At 55.6% G+C, this 16,010-nt stretch overlaps 1 protein-coding gene and 1 long non-coding RNA gene across 4 annotated transcripts in view; one reads left to right on the top strand and one right to left on the bottom strand.

The window, feature by feature from the left end:
- Window positions 1–1,544, bottom strand: part of ZCCHC14 (zinc finger CCHC-type containing 14) — a 56,178-nt gene extending 54,634 nt beyond the window's left edge. The window contains 1 exon segment of the mRNA XM_030298168.1: window positions 969–1,544. Coding sequence (XP_030154028.1) covers window positions 969–1,544 — 576 coding nt within the window.
- Window positions 1,545–2,535: 991 nt separating this feature from the next.
- LOC116737787 lies at window positions 2,536–13,829 on the top strand. 3 transcript variants are annotated; one of them, XR_004342962.1, is made up of 4 exons: window positions 2,536–2,784; window positions 5,725–5,834; window positions 6,494–6,645; window positions 6,875–8,031. It is a non-coding gene; the product is annotated as an uncharacterized LOC116737787 (long non-coding RNA). The 3 variants fall into 3 exon arrangements; XR_004342961.1 differs by lacking the exon at window positions 2,536–2,784 and adding an exon at window positions 2,916–4,740; XR_004342963.1 differs by lacking the exons at window positions 2,536–2,784; window positions 6,494–6,645; window positions 6,875–8,031 and adding exons at window positions 2,916–4,740; window positions 13,138–13,829.
- Window positions 13,830–16,010: the final 2,181 nt, after the last annotated feature.

Raw genomic sequence — 16,010 nt, 5'->3', positions numbered from 1 at the left:
TCAGAGTCACTTGAACACACATTTAGGAAAAAAACCACAGTCTCAGACCAACGCCACCAAAAACAGATAAGACTTAGATTAAAGCCAACAGAGGCACCACAACCACATCTTAGAGAAAAACACGGAAGAAAAATAAGCCACAATCCGGGGTTGAGAGACAGCTGAACACCACCACCAGCAGAACAGAGAGCACAGGAGTGTTAGGTGAAAACAGCTCAGACCCCGTGCAGAAGGCACCGGGCAGCACTCGAGCCGACAGCAACCTCTCCAGGGAGAGTCCCAGGGTGATATCCACACACGCCACCCTGGGTCACAGAGAAACCCTTCCTCTCTCTGCACCGCTTTGGCACTGGGTCCCAGGGGGCTGGGAAAAAGGAGCTGGAGCCCCGAACGCTTGGTGTTTACATAGTTTTGAAACATGCAGAGGAAAGTTCACGTTTCTGAGGGAATGACCACGATGCCCTTCCTGCTTAGCTTGGAGACGGAGACGTTAACCTCACATTCCTTAGGAGACCAACACCTCGGGGACTCGGGCAGATCTGCCCCGACAAAGGCAGGAGGACCTCCAGGAAACAGCCGTCTCGCAGGCGTCCAAGGCCCCGCGGGACAGCCACCACCCCACCGGGGAAAGGACACCTAGGCCGCGGGGACTCCCCGCAGCGTGCCCATCTCCCCCTCGACCGCGGCTTCCTTTCCTGCTAATAAACACCAGATTTTGGAGAAACCAAGGCGACACAAGGTATAACTCCTGTCGCCCAAGGGGACGATGAAGGGGACAAAAGCGTTCTCGCGTGTCCAGCCGCAGACGTGAGAGAAAGGCACAAAGGGGCCGCGAACTCTGACCGCACACGCCGGCCCGCAGCCCAGGGGGCTCCCCGGCGACCTCTGCGCGCCAGGCGGGTGCGACCGCCCACGAGGGGCCCTGGGGGAGGGGGGTAGTGGGGTGGGGAGAGGCTGAGGGCGCGCACCTTGTGGCAGGCCGGGCAGGTGGGCAGCGCGCTCTTGCCGCCGTGGCCCCCGCCGCCGCCGCCGCCGCCGCCACCGCCGCCGCTCAGGCTGCTCTGGATCTGCGTGAGCTCCTGGCGCAGCACCTGCTTCTGGTGGAAGCTGAAGGCCGGGTGGTTGGAGGCCATGGTGAAGAGCAGCAGGAACTCATCGCCCGTGCGGCCCTCGTTGAGCTGCAGCCCGTAGTTGTGGATGATGGAGTCGATATGCGTGAGCGTGCGGTACAGCACGCCCGCCGCCTCGCGCTGCTCCGAGCCCAGCAGCGCCAGCGACACCAGGAGCTTGCTGCGCACCACCTCGTCCGTCAGGTTGGTGAGGCTGCCCAGGTCGGCCGGGTTGTTGGCCTTGATCTCCGAGTCGCGCAGCGAGTGGTAGTCCTTGCGGGCCAGGTCCTCGAGGCACGAGCCGAGGAAGCGCAGCTCGAGCGGGATGCACAGGTCCAGCAGGCCGCACAGGAACTCCACGCGCTGCGGCGACGGCAGCTCCGAGAACCAGCGGTACACGCCGTCCCTCTGCAGCGGGCAACGCTTCTCCACCATGCTGCGCCGCGCCGCGCCCGCGCCCCCGGGCGGGGGCCGCCGGCCGGGGCCGGGGGCGCGGGCGGGCGCGGGCGGGGGGCGCGGGGGACCGGGGCGCAGACGGGGCCGGGGGCGACGCGGACGGGGCCGGGCGATGTGGCGGGCGGGCGCCGCGGGACGCGCCGGGGCCGGGGGCGCGCGGCGCGGGCGGGACCACCCGCCAGGGGCCGGCGGGAGGGCGCGCGCGAGGGGAGGGGGGGGCCCGGGGCGGCCGGGGCGGCCGGGGGCGGCGAGAGGCCGCGGGCCCCCCCGCTCACGGGCGGGCTCCTGGCCCGCGCCCGTCCCCAGCGGCGGCCGGTGCGCGGCGGCGGCGGCGGCCGCTCCTCGTCGTCGTCGTCGTCGTCGCCCGGGAGGCGGCCGCCCCCATCTCCCCCCGCGCCGCAGGGTCTGTCACTGCGGGCCGCCCCCCGCCGGAGCCGCCCGGGCCATGCCTCCTCCTTCTTCTCCTCCTCCGCCTCCTCCTTCTCCGCCGCCGCCGCCGCCGCCGCCGCCGCGCCTGGGCCGGCCGGCCGTTGCCGGGTCGGAGGCCGCGGGCGGCGGGCGGGAGGGCGGGCGCGTCGGGAGCGGCGGGCGGGCGCGGGGCGCGCAGGGACTCGCGGGCGCAGCGGCAGCGGCGGCGGAGGGATCTGCGCCGGCACTCGCTCGGCCTCGCGCTTCGGCCTCCCCGGTCCGCGGACGGATCCGGGCCGAGCGCGGCCGCGTTCGCTGCTGACGGGCGCCGGGACGAGGCGCAAGTGGGCGGGGTGGCCGCCTCTCGCGACAGCCGCGCCGGCCAGGCCCGCCCCTCCCGCTGATTGGCTCGGGCTGCCCCTTCTCGGCCCGTGATTGTTCCGGGTCCCCAATCCGATTAGCCCCCGCCCCGTCCACGCCTCCCCGGGGCTGTCGATCACGCTGGAGCCGCCCCGTCCCGCCCCGCGGCGACCGGAGGGGCGGCGCGGCGGAAAACCCGGGGCGGATTCCCGGTCGCTTTTGTTCCCGCAGATCAGCGCGCAGTATTGTTTGAGGTGAAAGCCGGGCGTCCGACCTTCCCGCTTGACTCCCGGGCGTCGCCGTAGGGAGGAAGAGAGTATCTCCGAAAAGCTGCTGGAGCGGGGGCTCCGGAGACCTGAGCCGTGACGCGGTTTTCCCTCAGCGAGGCTGTGTGACCTTGGCCGAGTCGCTTGGCCTCTCTGAGCCCCGGGCGCCTCCTTGGAAACCGAGGGTAACCCTCACCGCCCCGGGGAGCGGGAGGGGGCTCGCGAGGAGGTCGCGAGCTCGCAGACGGCCTGCGCCCGCCCTTGCGAGCCGGCCGGCCCGCCTTGGGGTGAGAAGGGAGCAGCTCTCTCCGCAGACCTCGCCAGATGCGGCCATTGTTAAGTCAGCCGGCTGTCAGCGCGCGAGGACCCCGGGGCACGAGCAACGCCCCCTCCTCCCCTCCTGGCCTGTGCGCGGCCCCCACCGCAGGTGGAGGGGAGGCCGGGGCCCCCGACCCCCGTGAGTCCTACAGCGGCAGGCCCGGCCCCGCAGCAGTGGTCCATTCTCCCTGCCCTTCCCCCTGGGTGCCGTCTTTTGACTTCTGGCGACCTACGACTCATCTGTGCGTGCCAGGCTCTGAGGCCCTGCCCTGCCCGCCCCGTGGAGCCTACACCCTGGTTCTGGGCAGCACACAAGAGCAAGGCACTGAATAAATGCGTGCATTTCTGCAGGACGTGGTCCAAGGTGCTGGAAACTTCCTAGCAAGACATTCGCCAGCCTTGGGACCTCGAGGCTGAACAGACTTTGCAGAGCCACTCTAGGGAGAGAAGGAAAATGTGCTTCCCACTCCCTGACCCCTCTCCACGCCTTGGGCAAAATTTCCCAGAGCCACCACGGTGTTCTTGGTCAGTGAAGGGAGGAGCAGGCAGTTGAAAATCCACATAGGCAGGAGGGGTGAGGCTGGTCCCCGTTGGGTCTCCCTGCCTCACTTCCCCGGTACAGTCTACTGTCTACAAGTAACCACATCAATCCTTGTTCACTCTGACCTCACCTTTTCAAGTCATTCCAGGGAAGTAGCCACATTCCAAAAGCTACGATAGGAGAAAGTAAAATAATATGGAAATCGGGGCAAGTCAACACGTTTGCCTCCTATTGGTTAATTAGGTTCCTTGGAGCAGAAAGATCTTGGGACCTTATGGCGCTGAGGTTCCTCCAGGGCAGCCCCACCAGGGTGTGAAACCTCCAAGCTGTGGTGACAAGCTGACCTTCGTTCCAGTCCCAGCTCTGGCCAGCTCTGTGACCTTGGCCCTTCACCCAACCATTCCAAGCCTCAGTTTCCTCATCTATAAAAGGAAACCAGGAGTCCTACTCCCGGCAGCTAGCAGAGATGCTAACCGGCCGGCCCTGGACAGCTGGGGAAATTGAACCACAAGTAACGATCGAGGTCCCCCAGCTCCTGACCGCCTTCTTGTCCCTTTTTTGCTCTGCCGTTTGCTATTTAATGTGTGTACTGGACAGCTTATGGATTAGGGTGTCCTTGTAATAGACAGAAAAGAACAAGCAGAGACTCCCGGTGGGGAAGGCCATGTGAAGACAGAAGCAGAGATTTGGAGCCAGGGGTCGCCTGGAGTCACCAGGAGCTAGAAGAGGCAGGAAAGATCTTCCCCTGCAGTCTCTGGAGGGAGTGTAGCCGTGGGACACCTTGACTTTGGACTTCTGACTGCGGGAGAACACTTCCATCGTGTTAAGCCCGCAGTTGTTTGCTGTGGCCACTCCAGGACAGTCTTACAAGTCTCATTTCCCCTCATCCGTACTCCAGCTCAGTTTAATCCAGATCAGTGGATAATAAACCACTACCCTGCGGGAGCACACCCCACAAAGGGTTTGGGGGCCTCCAAGAAGAATGACACCCAGCTCCTCGACTTTAAAGAACAGACGCCTGGACTCTTGTTCTGGAAGCCGATGGCCGCCCATCTGTGGGAGCTTTCTATCAGCACACAGTTCCCTTCCCAGGAAACAGCCAGGAGCCTCCGGAGGCTAAAGTGGACGGTGACCTGCCAGTCCCTCTGAATGCTAGAAATGCTGTCTCTTGGGGCTGGCCATGCGGCTGTGGTTTTCTCAGCCAGCTGCTGCCCAGGGCTCCTTCCCTAAAACAGCCTCCAGCCCCAAGCTGTTTGGAGCTGGTCCCTTTCCCTGACTTCAGGTGGGACTTGAACGTTTCTCCACCTTCTACAGAGTGGAGGGCCTGAGGATCTGTGGGAGGAGGCCGGGGAGGGGACCTCAGTGTAAGTCAGAGGGTAGGGCGTTCCTCCACGTGATCAAAGGGGCTGTAGGTAAAAGGGAAGCAGGCCGTGTGTTCAGATGAGAAGAGATTCCTGGTACAACACTGTGTGGACAGCAAAACTCACTCCCAGGAGTGAACATACCTGCCACGTGCCTAACTCGGGCCAGGGACCGACAGTACAGTGGGCCCTGCCCTCGGCAGCTTGTGGTCTAGGGCCGAACGATATGTCTGTCTATGTTTTCCAAAGGACTGGAGTGGAGTATAAATTAATACTATTGTTGAGAAAGAGAGAGAGAGACTTGGGATTCACCCCAAATGCCCCAGAGAAGCGATTTTGCAATGAGGATGGGCTGTGCCTGGGATGACTTCCTGTGTCTGAAGGGATACGGAGTTGCCGCGGTCCTGGAATGCGGCTGAGGCGAGAGCTCGGCCACCTGGACCCCAAGTCCAGCCCCCGGCCCCCATCGCCCCGCTTCTCCGTTCTCGCGTAGAACCCAAGCCTAGGGGAGGAGCCTGGAGCCCATGTTGTGGCAGGAAAATGAAAACAGAGTGCAGGTCGCGAGTCCCATCAGCAGGAGAAGTCCTTGAACAGTGGGGCAGAAGTACACCCAGGCTCCCTCCTGGATCCGCCACTTTACCTTCCCATCAGGGTCTGTCGAGGGGTGTGCCTGGTCTCCAGTTGGAGACACGTGCTGATGTGCGTTTTTCCTTTATCCAAGGCCCTGTGTTTCTGACACAGAAAACAAAGGGCCCCCAAACCCCTTCCGTGCAGGCCTTACGAAGTAGGTCCCTGATCTCACTGATGGCATCATTGCTCGGTGCCTCAGCCCCTGATAGCCTCTCGTGATGGCCACAGCTCTGTGAGCCTGCTTCTGAGCTGCTGTCACTGTTCACGTTTTACAGATGGAAAGGTCATCGTGGGCCCAGGGCCATGCAAGTTTGTACGCGTTGGAAGCAGATTCTGACCTGAGTCAGTTGCCCAGGATCTGCCCCTCCCGGAGGAAAGCATAAAGGTAACTTGTTTATTCGTTATTCCTGCAAACCAGAGGCTCCAGCCATTATCTGTTATCTGCCGCATGCCAGTTTTCCTTAGCCGTGGCCTCCCACAAAGTCCACCTGGAGTCGTAAACGGGCAGTTGTCCCAAACAATGCCTGGCGCTGATTCTGCACAGACACACATTTTCCTCCAGGGCAGACTTGCTTTCTTAGGTGTCTGTGGCCTTGGGCTAGGTGCCGTTGCCACGGCGGGAATTACCTGGGCTCTTATTTGAGATGGTGGTTCCTCAGCCTGACCCCGGGTACGGATCCAGACTCCCTGGGGGTGGGGTCTTGGACGCCACATTTCACCAGCTCCCGTGTGACCCTTGTGTGCACCTCGTGGAGACGTTTTGCTGTCAGGCTTCCCGTGTGCTGCTTTGGACCGAACGATAGCAACCACCAAAATAATCAGTTAAGTCCATATCACAGGCCTACACCTTGACCGGGATCCTCCCTGTTACAGATGGGGAAGCTGAGGCACCATCCGGGGCTCGTGGGTTCTTGACAAGTCCTGAGCCTTATTTGTGTCGTATGTCTGTTCAGTTTTCACATTTGTTCGTTTCCCACACCGCAATTAATTCACTGCTGCTTTTGGTTTTGTGCGTTTTCTCTTTCCACCATGGAAATTTCCAAGCATACCCAAGAGTCAGTCGACTAGTGTAGTGATTCCCTGCGTCCCTACTGCCCAGCTTCCTCAACGGTGACATTTTGCCATTCCTGGTGCATCTGTTTCCCCCACCCTGCTCTAGCATATGTACATAATTCTTCCGGACTGTTTTAAAACAAGTAAGTTATGGATTTTATATATATAAGTAATCAATAATATACATATATATTGTTTTGCCTGGTCATGAGGTAATGCATGCTCCTTGTACAGAGATTATATCTCACTAGAAAATGATATAGAACTCACAAAGAATCTCACTTCTCAGTCATAACCAACGTCAACATTTGAAAGTACATCTTCCTAGACACTGTTGTATTCATATGTATTTATGCACACCTATTTTTACAGGAGCAGTCTACTCTCCACAAAAATAGGGCTGTTCTCCACATTTTGCGATCTCTTCTTTCCACTTAACAACATATCCCAGATGTCTTCGCCTGTCACGGACTCTCTTCCAAGTCCTGGTTTTCAAGGGCAGCCCAGAATCCCTTTGTTTGGGCGTACCGCAAAATTTTCTACTCATCCCCTATTGCTGGACATTCAGATTATTTCTGTTCTGCTGGCTGAGTTTCAGAAGGCAGTTCTGCTTATCCTGGACCTTGCACCAGGCTGAAACCCGACCTGCCTCCTCCAGATCCCCCATGTGTTTCCGAGAAGTACGAGCAGGGCTAAAGCGGAGGAACTGGATTGCTTCCCAGTGCCATCCCAATCAAGGCTTCACCGCCTGGCTTGAAGTCTCAAGATACAGAACACACCCAGACTCAAGTCGGGGTGAAAAACACATTTCAAAGGCAGGTAACGTATTGTTTGGGTGACAAGGTGTAACTCTGAAATATGGGAGGATTCTTTTTAAACAAACCCACCAGAGCTCACCCAGCCCAGTAAAGCTTCCTCCTTCAAGGTGCTCACCCCAGAAGGCCAGCTCCTGTTGTGATAAAACTATGATTGCTTGAAAATATACATGTGAACTCCTCTTTTAAAGCTGCCTCCACAGTCTGTGTAAATAGTTTTTGGAGACACTGTAGGCCAGGAAGTCTTTGTGCTTCAAGGTGGATTGACATCTGGAAACAGTCCATACTGCAGACAGAAGAGTCTACTATGTCTGGTTTGAGCAGAAACAGATTTATTAAGTTACAGCAGGGGCCTCAAAGTGTCTGGCAGGATTGGAGAACAGATGTGGACACCATTTTTGTATCTTCCTCTTTTTTTTTAATGAATTGCCTGTTCATGTTTTCTGCACATTTTTCTATCAGGTTTTGGGTCTTTGTTTCTGTCAATTCCTAAGAGTTCTTTATATATTAGAGCTATAAAAGCCCTTTATCTGTGATTTATGTTGAAAATATTCTGTCCCAGTTTGTCAGTTGCCTTTGACTTCATTTATTGTGTTTTTACCTTGAAAAAAAGTGTATTTTTGTGATCATTTTTTGCATCTGGATTTTAAGTGGTGGTTAGAAGACCCCTCCCTACACCCAGGTTATAAACAAATTAATCTGTGTTCTCTTGTATTATGTATATGGTTTCATTTTTTTTTTTCATGTTCAGGTCCCTGAACCATTTGGAGTTTATTCTTATGCACAGTATGAGGTATTTGCTTTTGAAACCCAGTTTTATTAAATGTATCAATTACACCAGGGGTTGCAAATTAAAATGCTTTAAGGCCAGGCAGAAAGTAAATGAGTGAAGGTAGGTGGTATAATAAAATAGGGTGAGGTTTGTAGGTGGTCAGGGATTAGATTTAAAGCACACACACACACACACACACACACACACACACACACAGTGGGTATGTTAGTTTCCTATTGCTGCCGTAGATAAATTATCATAAACTTCGTGGCTTATAACTACAGCATCTATCCTCTCATGGCCCCGGAGATTAGAAGTTTGGAATCCAGGGGGCAGGGGGGCAAGGTAGGTTCCTTCTTAAGGCTCTGGTTAAGAATATATCCCAGGCCTCTCTCCCAGCTTCTGGTCGCTGCTGGCAATCCTTGGTGCTCCTCGGCTGTAGCCACATCACTCCAGCCTCTGCCTCCATCTTCAGGTGGTTGCCTTCCTATCTCTGTGTCCAATTCTGTGTCCACCTCTTCTGACAAAGACCCCAGGCATTGGGTTCGAGGCCCACCCGATCCAGTGTGACCTCATTTGATTACATCTGCAAAGACCCTATTTCCAAATAACGTCACATTCATAGGTGCCAGGTAGACATGAATTTTGGGGGGACATCACTCAACCCAGAACAGTGAGGGAAAAGCAGAGCTGTCTGGAGCCCCCCGCAGCCTGCGTGCTCAGAGCTTGGGCCCCTTATGCTGCTGTTGGGGTCATCTACACCTAGCAGTAACGAGTCGCTGTATTTGGAAACTCATCACACTTCATTCTGAGAATCAGTCTTGAAAAGCATTGACAGATTGTCACTTGAAAATGCCCTGAAAAAAAGGAAAAAGAAATCTGATGGCCAATTCTTCCAAATGTGAATAGATGGCCTGCCCCACAGCCAGTAGAAAACAAGTTTGTTCAGTATGAATATTAGGGCTTCCCCTTGGAGGCCAGGTCTCTTGTTACGTTTTTTCCTTCAGAGTAAGAGGTGAATTTCTACAGATTCCTCTGTGCTGAAAGAGGGCCCATTTCATACCAGAGAAGGAGGAAAGTGGTGTCTCCCCTGCCTAGAGATGGGGGAGGGGGCTCTCTTGCAGCTAATGTCCCTGTCAGACCTCCCAGGGTCTAAGTGAACAACACTGTATAACACTAATCTAAGTGAAGAGATTTTGCAGATGTAAAGTCCCAAGTCAGGTGACCTTGACACACAGAGATTATCTGGGTGGGCCTGGCATAATCAGGTGAGCCTTAAAAGTAGAGAGCTTCCTCTGGCTGCTGGCAGAAGGGGTGTCAGCAGCGTTAGAAGCGTCAGGAAGACATGTGGTATCATTGCTGCTTATAAAACAGACAGGGCCGCATGGGAAGGAAGAAAAAGGTGGTCCTGACCTATAGCCAGTAGGACACAGAGACCTCAGACCTGTAGCCTCAAGGAGGTAGATTCTGCCACAGGCAAGAACCCAGCCACCAAAACCTTGACTTCTGCCCATTAGACTCTGAGCAGAGATTCCGATGGGTCTGTTCAGATTTCTGGCCCACAGAACTTCCAGATGATACATGGGTATTGTTTTAAGCCTCTTAAGTTTGTGGTGACTGGTTATACAGCAGTACAAATTAATCTACCTCTGCTTTTGTTGAAGGTCTGGGGGCAGGGACACTAAGAATGGGGAGGGAAAATGGAGACGTGGGATTGGATAATCCCTCCTGCACCCTGCTGCACCCTCCCACCCACCCATGAGAATTTCAGGCCCTTGCGTGAGACATAGAGACACCAAATGAATGGGGCTTGGGGTGTCCTTGGTGGCTTCAGAGGTTGATGGAAATCAGACATATGTCCCCTCTTCTTGTGCTTAAGCAGTTACTGAAGACGAGGGAGATTGGTGGGTCTAACCACATTTTATCCTGGTGTTTTATAGGTTCGTAGGACCAGGAGGAATCCTGGTATTTAACATAATTAACATAATCAATTCCCCCTTTGGGGTAACATCCCGGAAAATTGCATCCTGCCTGCCCCCACCCCCCCAAAAAAAAGCAAGCGGCAAAGTTTTTTCTCTAGGTGCACCTAGCTTTGGGCAAGTCACTTCCCCCTCCCAGGAGCTCCTACTCATAGACTTGGAGGCAGCGGGCATGAAACATGTGGCTTGTAGCAGGTGCTCAATAAACGTTAGCAGTTGGGTTGTTATGACCGTCAAGTGTAACACCTGTTGCACTTGACCCCACCCCCATGTCGCTAAGCTGCATGACCCAGGGCAGCTCTTCCAAGTGCCCTTTCCTCATCCTGTCACAAAAGTGAGGACTAGAGAAGGAGCTCGCACAGCTCCGGCCACACAGGCACTTCACCCGGGCACAGGTGCCCGCTGCCAGAGCGGAGCCTTGCCTGGAAAGGTAACCCCAGGAGCCCTGAGCGTTGAGAGGCCACGTGGATGGCAAGTGCTAGGTTTCGGGTGGGGGTTAAGGTCCGTGCTGAGCAGGACAGTTCAGGGGCTTGAAAACCATTTTGTCTCTGGCAGGCTCTGGGACTCCTGTGTCCCAGAAAACCCTCCGGCGGGAGGAGGAGAGGTCAGTGCCTGCAGCAGAGGACTCTAGAGGGCCTCTGATGGAGAGGGGGTGTGAGGAAGGAGCAGGGGGGTCAGAGAGGCCCTACTCAGGCAAGGCTGGCCCGAGGCCGTGGGAGCAGAGGTGTAGGGGGAGGGTCTAATCTTGGAAGAAGGCATCTTTGTCCCTCTAAAGGGAACAGGTGTGGTCCTTTACTTTCCCTCGCAAAGAAGACAAAAGGCAGACACGGGTCTCTGTTAATGGTTAAACCGTGTCCCCCTAAAACATGTCTTGGAGCCCTAACACCCAGTACCTGTGAATGTGACCTTATTTGGAAGTAGTGTCTTTGCAGATGTAATCAGGTTGAGTGAGGGCATTTGGGTGGGTCCTAACCCAAGGACTGGTGTCCTTCTAAGAAGAGGAGACACACGGGAGAGGCCATGTGAAGCTAGGGGCAAAGACTTGGGGACGCCTGGAGCCCCCGGGAGCTGGGATAGGCAAGAAGGACCCTCCCGTAGAGCCTTCGGAGGGAGCAGGGCCCTGCAACACCTTGACTTTGAGCTTCTGGCCTCCAGAGCTGTGAGAGAACGCATTTCTGCTGTTTGAAGCTCTACCCCCATGTCCCGGCTCCCCGTCCGTGGTGCTCTGTTACGACAGCTACACAATACGGACCTGGTCTCCAAGGCAGGGGTGGGGACAGCCTCTTGGTAGATGTGCAGCATGGCTGGTGAACTACCAGAAAGCCCTTCCCAGTTGTTCTCCCACTGGCTACAAAGGTTGGAAAACAACACTTTCCCATGCCTGGCTTCCCTTGTATCCAGGAATAACCTTGTGATCCAGTTCTGGCCAGTAAGACTCGAGTCAAAGCCTGACGAGGGGTTTCTGGAAAGTGACTTCTCTCACAGAGGGGAAATGTGTCAGGCAATCCTCTTTGCCCTCCCCATCAGAGCATTCTGGAACACAGCACAGCCACGGTGGTGGAGGCCTTGTTCCCTTGTGATGACACACACGAGGGAGACTCACCCAGACCTTGTGCCTGGCGCCACCCGGGCGCAAGCTTCTTGTTTGAAAAATAAACCCACGTTTGTTCAAGTGAGTTGGGCCCTCTGCCACCTGCTGCTGAATGCCTTCTTAGCCGATATGGTGGTTTGCCCGCAGGGGCCTTCCCAGACCCGTCTCCCCTCCGGTGGACCAGAGAGGTTGAGGGCAGACACTCCAGAAGTCAGAGTGAGCAGATTCCAATCCTGGCTCTCACCCCCAGCTTGCCCCGTGTCCCCCTTCCTCTGCAAGATGGAGGTAAAAGGTACCTACTTGAAGCGGCTGGAGAATTAGGTGAGAGCCTGCTCAGCAGGTGCTCAAGACGTGGTGGCTGCCAACACCTGTAGGAGCATCTCCATCCTGTGGTCTGCTGAAGACAGGAGCCCCGCAACACATGCGTTGCTGTAAACGTCGGAAACGGCCGGGGTGAGCGGTATCCACGTCATCTGGACTCTGAACAGGCTCTTGCTGCCGAATGAGTGCCCTTGAGCTGACTGTGTGCGTGTGTGTTTGCGGCACAGACAACCCCCAGGTTGGCCCAAGCCATTTCCACGACGGAGAAGAAAAATGGCAGCATATCATCCCAGCTGCGGTCAATCATCACAGCTGCGGTGGGCTCCGCGCGCAGGACACAGAGTGGCAAGTCACTTTTAAAGGACAGACAGCTAGCAAGTGACAGAGCTCGGCCTTGCGTTTGGGAGCTCACTGTGCCTCCTGCCAAGCCCAGCCAAGCTGAAGGTTTTGGCAGCAAAGGAGGGAAGGCCGAAAGAAATGCCAGGGGACAAAGCACTTTCACGCCTCATTTAACCCTTGTGACATGCCTTTGAGATCAATAGATCGTTATCCTCACCTGGCAGAGGAGGCGACTGAGCCTTGAGGAAGGAGAGCTGAGCGGATGCGGGCGGAGCAGGGCTAGAACCAAGGTTTCCTGACCCCCAGTCCTGCCGCCCTGTCCCCCCTGGAATGGCTGCAAATGGAGGCTGAACCCTGTGGGTGAGGAGGGTCATCATAGGGCATCTCTTCAACACAGCTCGGGTGACCTTGGAGTCACGGAGCTCACGCTCGTGGAGACCTGCCGGAGGCTGTGTGCTTTGCATTATTTCCTTCGATTCTCCTTTCGCAGATGAAGAGACTGTGGTTCAGAGAGGCCACCTGCCCTCTGCACACCACCTGCAAGGACAGATCCCACGTCCGGTCCACTGTGTGACCCTAGTCGCATTGGATGTTTCCTGACCGAGTGGAGGCCTTGCCCTCACGTTAACCACGGCAGCTCTGGTGCGCGGTTGTGTTTGCTCGTATGTGTAATGTGTATTTGACTTCAGCTTCAGATTCTGTCTGAAGAGGGGTTGCTGAAGCTGACCGTTTTTTGAAGCCACTGGTCCAGAGGTCACACGTGTGATTCTTTTCATGCATTGGCTCCTTGGCACTGAGACTTCCTCTTTCTTACGCAGGGACAGCGTTCCACGTGGACGTCTGTACGGAACTCTCAGAACCATCCCTGGCTGTGAAATACGGTAAGGCCATGCCAGCGTGTCCCAAGGGAAGTTCGGTCCTGTTGGCACACGTCTGTTGGCACCTTAATTAAACTATAAGCTCCCTGAGAATAGGGACCGACCGGTCTGATACGTTTTTGTCATTTTGAGTTTCCAGCTCTAGATGGATGCCTTGTATACAGAAGGCACTCGCTAAGTGTTTGCTGATGGTCGTTGCGACTTCCCAAATAAGTTTTTGCAATGCTTCTTCTAGAGCTCTGCCTTTTCCTCTGTAGAGATTGTGGTACCGTGCTGATTTCTCCAGTGAGTACAGAATCTTGTCTGTCAGGGATGATTTATTATGTGTAATTATGTTTCTGACCTACTGCTTGCAGAGTGGAATTTTTTCCCAAAATATTGGTAATATTTCCTTATAACATAGCCTGAATCCCAGGACAGGAAAGTCTTGATCTGAAGAGAATGTGGTGGTCATGTGAGGTTAACTTCTTCATCAGCAGATGAAAAAGGAGATAAAGGGACCATCAGGGGTCATCCAGCCAGTTCACTTATCAACCTGCCTTTGGAGGCTGATTCCTAACACAGAAAATAGTTGGTATGATTCACAACTTCTTCAGATGTTTTTAATGTTTTTTATTTTTGAGAGAAAGAGACAGAGGGTGAGTGGGGGAGGGGTAGAGAGAGAGGGAGACACAGAATCCGAAACAGGCTCCAGGCTCCAAGCTGACAGCACAGAGCCCGACGTGAGGCTCGAACCCGCTGACCGTAAGATCGTGACCTGAGCTGAAGTCGGACGCTTAACCGACTGAGCCACCTGGGTGCCCAACAGAGTCTTCAGATTTTTGATCAACTGTGTTTGGCCAAGTTTTTCTGTATTAAACGTATGATAACATTTTACGATAACGTGTTCTGTTCACATCCCCTCATGCTTCTGACATTACATGTGATGTTATCCATGTAACCTGCTAACTAGCAGGTCAGAAAGTCCTGAGACATGAAGGATCCAGAATTGGTTCATGCACTGTCTCATGGACACCACTGAGGACCCAGCCTCTTTCTGTCTATACATTGCGCCCTCCTCAGGGTGTTAGCCTTGACCTTAGGCTGGTTCTCCTCAGGCTAACAAGTGGCTGCAGCTGTTCCAGGCATCACATCCAGCTTCCAACAGAAGGAGAAAAATTATCTTTCTTTGTGTATCAAGTTTAAGGGGGAAAAAAGTCTTTCACCGAAGCCCCTCTGCTCATTGGCTAGGTTGTGTCATATATCCACTGAAACTAACCACAGACAAGAGGGCTGGAGTCATCGTAATGGCCCTTGATCAATCAAGATATGCCTTCTGGGACTGGAGCCTGCCTCTCCTGAAGCCCATACATGTACAGAGTGTGTAGAAACTGGAACAAAATCAGGGGTCTCTTTGCAGATGAGGATGGTGAGGCTCAGGTCACCTGTGGTACACTCTGAGATCTGTCCGACCCCAAACATGTCTCCAACGGACCACGCTGCCACGTTACGTGAGGTGTGGGTGGGGTTGTTGTCACCCTTTATCATAAACGCACTGGGCATCACCTTCCACTAGAGCCAGCTTTTGATCAGGTACGTGCTCCGTAATCAGTCATTTCACAGCTGGGCAGATACAACCAGGCCAGGTTCCCGCATTGTCCGGAGGCCAGGTCTGCCGGGTTAATCTCGTCGCCGGGAAGGACTCTGCAGCCCCTGGGTGCACTTTCTCCCTTCCCGGCCACCCCTCGGCTTGTTATCCGGGAGCGAGGGAGGGGACCTGTTGCTTCCCAGTCCCGTCAGCCTCTCTGGAAAGTTGGTTGAGAGGCGAGGTTGGAGGGGCCGTCTGTAGTGGGCGGGGGCACCCCTGGACTGATTCACCCATCGCTGGCCCGTCGCCACGGATAACTGAGGGGTCACACCTCCACGACAACCTTCTCACCCTCTGGCTCACGTGCGTGCACACAGCACTGTGCGTCACCAGCACGGACACGGGCCCGTGTGCTGCCCCAGTCCTGCGGCGACCGTGCCGGCACCCCCTTCATCGTGTCTGGGCTCATTAACAGTCGGCTGTGTCGGAAACGAGAGCAGGCTGGAAGAGCCCGGAGACACGGGAGCCGTGGTTCTTGGCTGTGTGGCCCCAGGCGCACCACTCAGTCTCCCCGCACCTCACTTTTCCAATCTGCATGGTGGGCTGCCGTGTGGCTCGGAGACCGTGGGTATGGCGGTGTGCGTGTGGCCGGCACCCGTGAGCAGTGGCCGTTTCTCACAGCCGTCGGGGTGTAGCCGTGGCAGGTTCGGATGGAGCGAAGTAACCTCCTGGTGGCCGCCTGACCTCTTGACATTCTCTGAAAGGAGAGCCTACGTTTTCCTGTGGGGGTGGCCTTCCAAGTCTGTGGGCTCGCTCTTGCTTTGTGTGGGGAAACAGGGAAAGCAGCCTCAAATGTGTGCTTCCGGGCGGGTGCCTTAGCTTCCCGTGGCTGCCACAGCAGATGCCCCCAAACTCGGTGGCTTGAGACGACACACGTTTTTATCTCACTGTCCTGGAGGCCCAAAGTCGGACACGAGTCTTACAAGTTTAAAAATGGGTGGGACTGGAGCTCCCAATAGCCAGAACTGCTAGGGGGGGACAGGTCTGGCTCCCCCACCATGCACAGAGTCCCGGTCGGGCGTGCACAGGGCCGCTACAGGGAAAACGCAGCCCCGGGTTCTTCTCCCCTTGGAGGCGGCGGTAGGAGGTGGAGACCAGCACCCTTTCCTCGCCTTCCCCTAAAGACTGCACTGACGCAGGGGTGCAGGGTGGAAGTGAATGTGTTTGGACAGTCGACAAAGGCTCT

This window comes from Lynx canadensis, chromosome E2 (assembly GCF_007474595.2).
Source record: "Lynx canadensis isolate LIC74 chromosome E2, mLynCan4.pri.v2, whole genome shotgun sequence".
NCBI lineage: Eukaryota > Metazoa > Chordata > Mammalia > Carnivora > Felidae > Lynx > Lynx canadensis.
The sequence above is the reverse complement of the archived record's forward strand: the minus strand, read 5'-3'. Positions and strand labels throughout refer to the sequence as shown.